This window comes from Sturnira hondurensis, unplaced genomic scaffold, assembly GCF_014824575.4.
Source record: "Sturnira hondurensis isolate 20B ecotype Veracruz unplaced genomic scaffold, ASM1482457v3 Scaffold0000256, whole genome shotgun sequence".
Classification (NCBI taxonomy): Eukaryota; Metazoa; Chordata; class Mammalia; order Chiroptera; family Phyllostomidae; genus Sturnira; species Sturnira hondurensis.
Genome location: NW_028072887.1, coordinates 3,080,076 through 3,091,018, shown reverse-complemented (window position 1 = coordinate 3,091,018; position 10,943 = coordinate 3,080,076). Strand labels below are relative to the sequence as shown.

The window sequence follows — 10,943 nt, the reverse complement described above, 5'->3', positions numbered from 1 at the left end:
AGAGGTCATTCTCCTTTACCCCCAAACAAGCAACACACCACCCACATATGAGCCAACTCCTGAACCACAAAAAGACACCAGGACACACCTGGGACACTTGATGGCTGCACCCTCTCAGGGCTGCCCAACCCCGGCTCTCACAGATAATCAGGGCCACAGGGGGTGGCACTCAGCAAAGTGGACCCGGACAAAACAGCCCAGGGGATGAGGACACAAGGTTTTAATCACAGGGACACCACCTTGGTGCTTTTAAGGACTCAGAAACAGTTTTGTTTTGTTTAAAAAGAAGCCACTCTCACACAGAGCCACCCCCAATTCACAGGGATTACAGACATTCCCTGAGCTTTTGATTGGCAGGGACTGGAGGGATGGCTGGATGCCGACACAATGCTTTCTCAGGGCGGCCGTCAGCACCCACTAAGAAAGACCCATTTACATGCTGACTGGTGTGGCTCAGTGGGTCGAGCACTGGCCTGCAAACCAAAGACCCATTTACAGGGGACTTCAGGCAATTTTTAAGTACTCGTTTTAACCTAGTTCCCCCTGATGTAACATGAAGCAACGATGGGGTAAACCTCACTCTTTAATAGCCAGCATCCATGTTTTATTGCTGCTTTCCCACATTTTCTCTCCACAGCGAGTACATCTGGAAGGTTTGGGAGGCCCTAAAAAGTCCAGCACTAAATCTTTTGAGTCACTTAACCCACAAGCCTTCCATGTTTGGAGATAATTTTCTTTATGAAAAGAAATCCTAACCTGGCCTGATTCCTCTCTCAAACTTGCAAATGGAACAAAGAGGCCTCTCATTAGACTCATCCCTGTGGCTGCAGAAATGAGCATCTCGTGCAGGGCAGGTTTTGCTTCAGCCTCGGATGGTTTTTGCTCTCATCCGCTTCCTTCCTTTCTTGGCATCTTATCCCGTGAGGCTGTAGCTAAGTTAGACCCGGTGGATAGAAAATAGGAGAGGCATGCCCCTGGGGAAAAGAGCTGTCTGGTGATCAGGTTTGCTCGTCACAGGATGGGCTCCCTTTCTGAGTAACTGTCTGCCATCCCCCGGAGTGTTCCGAGATGGGACCACCCTGTGGGGTTGTAGAAGGCACTCCTTGGAATAGAGACCAAATGGGTTCAAAGATCTCTTCCAAGCCTGGATCTGAGTCCCTGTAACTACAGAAGGGAGCTTTCAAGGCACATATGAGAAGCTTTATTACTTTTTCCTCCCCCTATCACATATGTCTTTCTTCTGCCTCACAATTAGAACATTTCACACTTTATTTAAGGCCCTATTCCTTTTACCTCACTTCAGTGGGTAATGGTGGAGAAAGCCATTTGCCTGGTTAACTGAAGCTCTCCACTGATAAGAAAAAACATTTCAGCAGCTGAGATACATATGAGCCTATATTAAAAAATAGATAATGTTGCACTGGCTGGTGTAGCTCATTGCTTGGAGTGTCATTCCATAAGGCTGAGGTTTTGATCCCATTCTGGGGTGTGTACAGTGGGGTGGAGCACCATTTCTCTCACTTAACACCAGCTTGGAAATAGTCGATGTTTGATAGCATTGTCTCTTTGAGATTTGTAGCTCTTTGCTACAATTACATGCCCCTTGGGAAATAGCTTCCTTTTTTATTACTTGGTAATATATTAACTTTGTCCCTTTCATTATTCTCTATTGCCATTATGGAAGGTGCCACCCATCTTTCAGAAACAAAAATAGATATTCTTCTTTTAAGAGACAATGCATGCACCCTCCGGTTCTTCACAGCCCCCACCACTCCCTATTGCCTCATTCATTTACAATATCTTCAGATTTTTAGTTTATCATTTGTGTCTTAGACCTACAAGTAGCCCAAAGGGAAAAATTGTGAATTGGGATTTAACAATTGCTCATGATAGAACACTATTTCATGGGTCCCTCTACACACACACACACACACACACACACACACACACAATTGAAACCCTGTCCTTCTGCGAATGTAAAGCTCTCGGTAGAATGATGTCAGCAAAATCTCAGATCACCACATTTCTGAAAGCACTCGGACTCTGCCAGGGATGCACAGTTCTCTTTATAAAGCAGACTGTCCACCTGGCTTTGGGCACTTCCTCTTGTTATACAGCTGCTTGAGGTCACTGCCAATAAATCACTAGTTTAAGGAAAACAATGACAAGCCTCTTCCATGGAGAACAGTTTTCTCACTCAATTATTTCCTAAAGTCATGCCCTTTCCCCCAGCTTGACACCATAATTTCTGAAGCAACAGCATTGAGTCTGTTGCTGTTCATCAGATCTGCAAAGCCACACCACACCTACCACCTGAGCACACCAGACTTTGGGGGAAATGCATCCCTTGGGCAGTGGAATTGGTCGAGTGATGGTAACTGCGTGGTTAGTTAAGTGGCTGCTTTCTTAAAATTGACTTACCGGGGTGACTCTGAATTGGCTGATCGTGTTTACCAGTTAGTTTTTCTCTCTGTATAGGAAATTTTGTTGACTACTACACTTATCACAAATAATCTCATTTTAATAAAGTCAGATATTTTAGAGATTCAAGATATGGCAGATTTACATACCCAGAAAAACAATAATGATTTTCTAAAATTGATATATAGCTGCAAAATGGAAGGTTTAAGCTTATTTTCCAGTCATTTTCCCTTGTTGTTGGAGACAGAAGGAGCTGAGGAAGGAGGAGTGGAGTTGGGTACGACGGTGCGGTGGAGCACCATTTCTCCCATTTAACACCAGCTTGGAAATAGTTGACATTTGGCCCTGGCTGGTGTGGCTCAGCGGACTGAGCGCTGGCTTGTGAACAAAATCATCACAGGTTCAATTCCCTGTCAGAACGCAAGCCTGGGGCCCTAGCCAGGGCCCCAGTTGGGGAGTGCCAGAGGCAGCCAATCAGTGTATCTCTTGCATATTGATGTTTCTCCTCCTCTCTTTCTCCCTCCCTTCCCATCTCTCTAGAATAAATAAAATCTTAAAAAAAGAAAAAGAAATAGTTGACACTTGATAGCATTGTCTCTTGGAGATCTATAGCTCTTTGCTACTATTACATGCCCCTTGGGAAATAGCCTCCTTTTTTATCACTTGGGAATATATTAACTTTGTCCCTTGAGTGTCTCTTACTGCCATTAAGGAAGGTTTTTTCCTCTTGTTTCAGAGACAAAAATAGATATTTTTCTTTCAAGAGTGAGGTGAGGGGACAGAGGGCCTTGGTACATTCAAAAGGCCTTTCATTCCACTGCCACCTGCCACCTGCCATCTACTATCAGGAGGAAGTCTGTCCCTAAGCATTCTCCTGTACTGGCTTTGAGCCTATCTGGGGACAGTGTACAACTCTCTGTCGTGCACACACAGATGCACACACATTCACACACACAAATCAACCCGCTGCAGAGCGAGCAACAGGAGGTGGCAGATTGCTTGCCGCCATGTCACTGGGTTTGTAACCATCCCCTCCAAACTATGGCCAAGGCTAGTTATTCCCTGGGCTAAAGCCAGTGTGAGAATTGGGGACATTGCCAAAGCCTTGACAGCCTCTAATCCTAGCTCTGTTGCCAAAGCCACACAGGAAAGCCATTAATTCATTACATAAATGTTCAGTAAAGGATTAGAAAGCCCATTATTTGTTCATCAGTGGGCTAGCTGCACACTGGAAATCTGAGCATTCACTTTAAGGAAACTAGGCTATTCGGAAAAGAAAAGGCATGCATTCATTTTTTTTAAAAAAAAAAAAAAGAATATCGTCACCAGAGATGCCACTCACAGTAGCACACAAGGAGAATCGAATGACCTTTCAGAGGGTGAATCACAGTGGTCAGAGAAAGAAGACAGGCCAGGCGCAGATCCTCACCGTGTGATCACAGCCAAGCCACTCACTCTCTCTGGACATCAGTTTCCCTGCCCACCATGCAGAGGCAGTACATGCCTTGCAGAGTTGTTGAGGATGATGTCAGCTACAAACACTCCATAAATGTTTGAGTGTTTTTGTTTTGTTTTCAACAACGTCATTGCGTATTTGAGAATGTTTAGGTGGGACTGGTCCAGTGGAAAATAAAGGAAGGTCCAGTGGAAAATAAAGGAAGACAGGACTACTGTGGAAAATGCCATCATTATCTAGTGAATACTTAAGGAAGTAGAAAGGTAGGAGAAGGGAGGCATTCTATTTTCTTTATAACTTATTTATTTATTGACTTTTACTGAACATGAAAATATTTCATGTCTACTATAGAAAATTTGGAAAGCACAGAAAATGCAAGGAAGAAAGAAAAATCCAAATATAACTTTGCACCCAATGAAAACTCCTATAGACGTTTTGGTTTTCCTTCTAATTTTTCCTCACACATTTTAACACAACAGATCACACTGCACGCACAGTTTTGAATTCTGCTTTTTGCACCTGTGTCACAAACATTTCCCCGTCATTTAAAGTTCTTAACAAACATCATTTGCAATGGCCACATGGAATTCCACGTACAGATGTACCATAATCTTCTCAACTATTCCACTGACAGTGGACATTAGGGCTGTTCAGGCACTTCACGATTATAAATAGTGTCTTCATGAACACCTTTGTGGCATAAATTCACCTTCCTTTGGATACGTTTCTATAGGTGGAATTACTGTTCTAAGGTTCCTGCTCAATACCGGGTGCTTTCCAGGGAGAAGGTCTGAATCCACATTCCCACCAGCCACGGAGAGATACAGCTAGCTGGTTTTATCAAATCTCTTTGAAATTTTCTTAACCTACCTTGATACTCAGCAAATAGCATTTCATTGTTCTCTTAATTATCTGCTTCCTTTTAAAAGGTAGTCTTTTGATAAAGGAAGGAGGTTTCTTTTGTCTACAAACAATAAAATACTTATTATGCAAATCATTTACCCTGGATTCATCCTCTCTCCCTTTTTAGGCGGGTTTGGGAGATTCGGCCTTTCAGATTTCAGCCACTGTGAAGAGAAGAGTTTGAGGTACGACGCAGCCCACATACTTACTGGGTCAAACTCTGATTCTGCCACTACCAAGCCTCGTGAAAAGCCAGTCATGGAACCTGTCTGAAATTCTGGCTCTTCAACGAATAAAAAGGTTGTTCTACCTGGTTTATGAAAAGGAGAAAACACTGACTTTTTATTAATGATTAAATGAAAGTGCTTTTTCAACGCTTTAAAAAACTCTACATGATGCAATATTTACTACGATTGATTCTGATGTCATTGTAGTCTTAAATTGGCAGCTTCTAGAGTCGCCCCTCCCGACCTCAACATTATCAGCCATCAGTAGAGCAGGACCTTCGCCGACAAACACTGGAGAGCGGACCCAGACAAAGGGGGGAGGGGGTGTCTGCAGAGAACAGGTTCCCGGGGGACCACCTCCGGAACACCTCCATACTTAAAAGTTTTATGTGGAAGAAAAAGGTGAGGCGGGTAGCAGCGTTTAGAACCCAGTGCCCTCTTCCCGGGGACCGTCCCGGAGTGAGGGCTCCGGGGTCTGCACGGAGAACAGCCGCCGTCCGCGCCTCCGGCGGCGCCCGACCCCGGCAGTCCCAGCCCAGGCGGTCCCAGCCCCGGTGGCCGCACCGCTTCTCCGCCCCGCCCCTCGCTCCCCTCCGGCCCCACCCAGGCTCCGCGCGCGCGGGAAGTGGCGAGAGGCTGGAAAGGACTGTCTGGGCGCGCACTGCAAACCCTGGCCCGTCTGGGGCTCCTTTAAACGTCCAGCCCGGACCCCCACCCCACCCAGCTCTTCAATTCAATTTCTTCATTGTGCCAACGCTTGCCCTAAGAATAGAGCCGGGGAAGAAGTCGAATGCGGAGCCCGAAGGTCCGAGTTCCAGCCCAGCTGAGAATTCCGGTCCTGCTCGGGCAGTTCAGGCTGCTTCGTGTTTCCTCCGCATGGGGGCCTTGTGATCTCTCACAAAAACTACTACTTCTTTCGGCATACAGATCGCAGGCTTTCTCCAAAGCCAAATCATCCTTTCTTCTGAAAGTGTTCCCTGGCTGTCTAAACCGGACCCTGGTACTGTTGTTGTGAGTGTAGATGTACAGCTACATACAGTTGTGCTCTGAAAAAAGGATCTGTACTCATTTTCTGAATGGTCCGCAGCTGCTGTAAGCCGAGGGAATGGAGTCAGATGCTGGACCCACTAGCAGCATTGCCGCCTACTGGTTGGGTAACTCTGGCAAGTCACTTCTCCTCTCTGGGCCTCAGTGACTCCATTTGTAGCATTCCCGGGACTGGAATTCCATCCACGCGAGCAAAAACGGATGAGCCACTCAGGGACGAGTAGGACCGCGCTTCCCACCTCTCTCCGGGCCCATCTCGCTTTCCCAAGTTGGGGATGCCTCTGGGATGCCCTCCGCAACTGGACTCACAAAGTGACAGCTAGTAAACAGCAGCAGATCAGGGGTTTCCAAAGCTTATCCCCACGGGGCCGCCCGGATTTGTACCCCTGGCCCACCGTTGCCACTCCCGGGCTCAGCTACCCCTCTCTCCCCACCCCTACCCCTCCCTCCTTCTCGCCGCCCGGCCCTCCCGCCCACCCGCGCGGCGCATGCGCCGCCCGCGGAGAGTGTCTTTATATAGTCCAGCCTCTGCCAGAAACTTCAGTCCGTTGGTTGCGGCGACAGGTAGCGAAGTGGTCCCAAGAGGTTGAGTGCTCCGGTAGCCAGAATGGCTGGAGAGCAAGCGGTTACCATAGACGGGTTCCATGTAAGTCCAGTTTAAACCTGCTTTTTCTTAAATGTACAAACACATGAACTTGGAGCGCACCCTCTTTTCGGAGCGGGCAGAAGCGTCCCGCACATTGGAGGTGCCGGTGTCTGGGAGAAGGGGCATGGAAAAGAGTTTTCGTGCACTTGCCTCCTTGGGGGTATTGGGCAAGATTGGAGTAATTTTCTCTGTAAGCAAAGGAGAAAAGTTTGGAACAACTGTTTTGGTTGCTGAATGTGTCTGATCCTGGAGCCCTGCGGCGTGCGCCAGGCTTGTACGCTGTTTGCAAACGTAATATTCTGTGCACCAGTGCAAGAAGGTGCGCGTGCTAGACCGGGACTCCGACCATGTATCTCTTCCATGTATCTCTTCCTCGGGGGAGCGGAATTAGTTCGGTGTGAATTACGTGAGACCTGAATTTAGAGGTGGGGTGCCGTGCCGCTGGACTGAATTCCCAGCGGGAGCGGCGCCCGGGATGGTTCCCTGGCAAAGGCACCTGGGAACCACTCTTGCCGTTGGGCGCGTGTTCGCTGAACTGGATGGCCAGGAGATCTGCGCCGGTGTTGGTACTTAGTGAGCGGAGGGAGGGAAAGGCGTGGGGACCCACCGTACGGTTTGTCTCAGCGGTCTGAGTATTGGTCGCAGTTGGGGGATGGCGGGGAGCAGTCGTAAGCCTTGGAATTGAAGGAGACACCTCGAGGGCGTCCGAAGCGCCTCTAGTGGGCCCTGCGATTTGGAAATTTGGGATAGTGCAGAGGTCGAAGAAATATAAGCAGTCCCTGCGCTGCAGAACCCCACCCCGAGGTCTGCGCGGCAACGACGGGAGGGTGGAGCGAGGGTCTAGGAGGACACCTGGGCTGCCGGTCGCCAGGGTGCAGACGGGCAGGTGCAAGTGGGAAGACCGTTTGGCTCTCACGGAGCCCGATTGCACCGTTTAACCGTCGGTGGTTTCCTGGAGGCTTTTGAAAAACCCCTTACTTGGAAGGCTTTTCGTTTCCCCCAACGGCGCGCGATTCAAAGGCGCTAGCCGCGGAGCCGCCCAATCTCTCCCTTGTACCCTGTCGGACTGAGCCTGGCGTCTAAGGCGCGGCGAAACCCTGGGACCCGCTGACCGCAGGCATTGAACGCGGGGCTGGTGGGCAGCCGCGGGACTCTGGTAGACCACCCAGCCCCCAGCGCGCCCTCCACCTGGAGACCTCCGACCTCATTAACTGGATTAGTGGTAGAGTGGAAAGCGACCGGGGAGAGTGAGGAAATGAAACTTGGAGGTTAGAACCACGGGTGCAGACCCCGTGACTTTCCCCTCCCAGGAAAATGTCGGGTTCTCTAACGACCCAAAAGCGCCAAATGACAAATGTGGGTATGGTTAAAGAGGCATGCCCCGGAGGAGCGCCGGCTGGGGCACAAGAGAGGGTGTACTCACTTCTAACATCCCCACCCTTTGCTTTAAGGCTGCATTCTCCTTCACTAGTACATGTTGCTTTAAGAGCAGACAGAATGGTTTGTGTTTAGATAACCGACAAATGTGGGAAAAACAGTTTTGTGCTTTAGAATAAGAATCTTTGGGAACTCCTCCCCTCCACCACGCTCCTTCCTCCCCTGCTCCCTACCCTGGCAAATCTTCAAGCAGAAAGTTAACGAAAGCTCCTCAGAGCCTAACCCTGATGCGCCCTCCACCACCGCCCCGCTTCCTAGGGGTGGCCTCTGTTTTGTTTTGGTTTTTTCCTCCCAAGGTTTTTTTCTTACCTCTAGTGGGCGTGGCAGAGGAGTTAGCAAAAACGCGACTTTCAAACCTTCACAATTTCCGCGCCCTTTTCTTCTAAGCCACGAATTTTAAAATTGGCTCCACTAAAGTGACTATGGGGGAAGATTGGGAGGGAGGGTTATAGGATTCTAGAATAATGCATGGCCAATTGTGGTAACGCTTGCATGGGTGCATGGGAGGTTTGCTACCTTAAGCTATGGTTGTGGTTTTTGGTCCTCTCAACTCTGGTAGGACCCCTGGCCAGCATTGTGGCTTGTCGAGTCAGCCCCATTGGCTACCTTATCGTGCTTTGAGGTACCATTGCCGTTGCAGGGCAAGTTTTATTTCCTTCAATAAAAGGACATGGGGGGAAAGATAAGCACTTCACTAGGAGCAGAATTTCCTGAGGAAGGCTGGGCTGAGTTGGGTCTTATAAATTGCTTTCTTAAAAGAGCAGAAATATTTTTTTGAACTTGGGGAATGCCTGCTGAACTTGAAAGTGAATGCCTGTTCCCTTGTCGCTTCTGCAGATATACCCATCAGAAAACTACACAGAGGAGGACGCGGGCTCAGGCGACTATGACTCCATAAAGGAACCCTGCTTCCAGGATGAAAGCGCCCATTTCAACCGGATCTTCCTGCCCACTATCTACTCCATCATCTTCTTGACTGGCATAGTGGGCAATGGATTGGTCATCCTCGTCATGGGTTACCAGAAGAAGCTGAGAAGCATGACGGACAAGTACAGACTGCACCTGTCAGTGGCAGATCTGCTCTTTGTCCTCACACTTCCCTTCTGGGCAGTTGACGCTGTGGCAGACTGGTACTTTGGGAAATTTCTGTGCAAGGCTGTCCATGTCATCTACACAGTCAACCTCTATAGCAGTGTCCTCATCCTGGCCTTCATCAGTCTGGACCGGTACCTGGCCATCGTCCACGCCACCAACAGTCACAGGCCACGGAAGCTGTTGGCTGAAAAGGTGGTCTACGTTGGCGTCTGGATACCTGCTTTCCTGTTGGCTATACCCGATTTCATCTTTGCCAACGTGGCATTAGGGGATCACAGGTATGAGTGTGACCGCTTCTACCCCAATGACTTGTGGAGGGTGGTGTTCCACTTTCAACATATCATGGTTGGCCTTATCCTGCCCGGTATCGTCATCCTGTCCTGCTATTGCATTATTATCTCTAAGCTGTCCCACTCCAAGGGGTACCAGAAGCGCAAGGCCCTCAAGACCACAGTTATCCTCATCCTGACTTTCTTTGCCTGCTGGCTCCCCTACTACATTGGGCTCAGCATCGACTCCTTCATCCTCCTAGAAATCATCAAGCAAGGATGTGAGTTTGAGAAGACTGTGCACAAGTGGATTTCAGTCACCGAGGCCCTCGCCTTTTTCCACTGTTGCCTGAATCCCATCCTCTATGCCTTCCTTGGAGCCAAATTTAAAACCTCTGCCCAGCATGCACTCACCTCTGTGAGCAGAGGGTCCAGTCTCAAGATCCTCTCCAAAGGAAAGCGGGGTGGACATTCTTCTGTTTCAACTGAGTCCGAGTCTTCAAGTTTTCACTCCAGCTAACACTGATATAAAAGACTTTCGTACATTAAAGAACTTTTTTTAAGTTACACATTTTTTCAGCTGTAAGACTGACCAATACTGTACAGTTTTTATTGACCGTTGGATTTTTTACCTTGTGTTTAGTGTTTGTGACTTATTTATATAAATATTTTTTGTTTCATGTTGATGAGTGTCTAGGCAAGAACTGTGCCCAAGTTCTTAGTTGCTGTGTGTCTGGTGGTAGGACTGTAGAAAAGAGCATTGAGCATTCCAGGATGTGTAGTGAATCACTTAAGCTAGAAATGATCCTCAGCTGTTTGTGTATAAATAATCTCTCCATTCCAGTGGGACATTTTCTTTTCCTGTTCTTAAACTATTTGGTTACACTGTGTGATTTTTGCTATAGAAGGTGGCACTTAGAACCAAAAGCTGAAGTGGTGTAGAAATGCGGGGTTTTTTTTTTCAGGAGTGGGTTGGTTTCAGCAAATACAATGTACAGTCTTGTATTAAGTTGTTAATAAAAGTACCTGAAAAACTTACTGTTCTGCTTTCTCTTGACATTCCTTTAGCTGGAAGAAACCAAAAATAACAGTAAAAGATACATTTATGGTGTGCCAAGTCTTGTCTTAGATATAGTAGTTATAATATTTTACTTAACCCTCGTCACAACTCCTACGATAGGCTCTGGTTCTGCTATACCTTGCATATTAGGGAGCAGGAAACCAAAACACGGAGAGCTGTGGTGAGTAAGTCAAAGGCATTGGTAAGTAGCACAGCCAATATTTCAAACCAGGTAAAATAACTCCAAAATCTCAAGTCTTAAGCACTTTTATTTTTTTATTTTTTTAAAGATTTTATTTACGATCGCGGTTCGATTGCCAGTCAGGGCACATGCCTGGGTTGCAGGCCAGTCCCCTGCTGGGTTGCAGGCCAGTTCCCAGCA

At 47.9% G+C, this 10,943-nt stretch overlaps 1 protein-coding gene across 1 annotated transcript; it reads left to right on the top strand.

Annotated features, from left to right (window-relative positions):
• The first annotated feature begins 6,580 nt into the window (after positions 1–6,580).
• On the top strand, positions 6,581–10,539 carry CXCR4 (C-X-C motif chemokine receptor 4). The gene is made up of 2 exons (XM_037028418.1): positions 6,581–6,700; positions 8,975–10,539. Exons 1-2 carry the CDS (start codon positions 6,662–6,664, stop codon positions 10,019–10,021), a joined length of 1,086 nt encoding a protein of 361 aa, XP_036884313.1. The 5' UTR covers positions 6,581–6,661; the 3' UTR covers positions 10,022–10,539.
• The last annotated feature ends 404 nt before the right edge of the window (positions 10,540–10,943 follow it).

Coding starts and splice junctions, on each gene's coding strand:
- CXCR4 (XM_037028418.1), top strand. CDS start 6,662: ATGGCTGGAGAGCAAGCGGTTACCATAGACGGGTTCCAT. Junction 6,701..8,974: donor TTACCATAGACGGGTTCCAT/GTAAGTCCAGTT, acceptor TCGCTTCTGCAG/ATATACCCATCAGAAAACTA.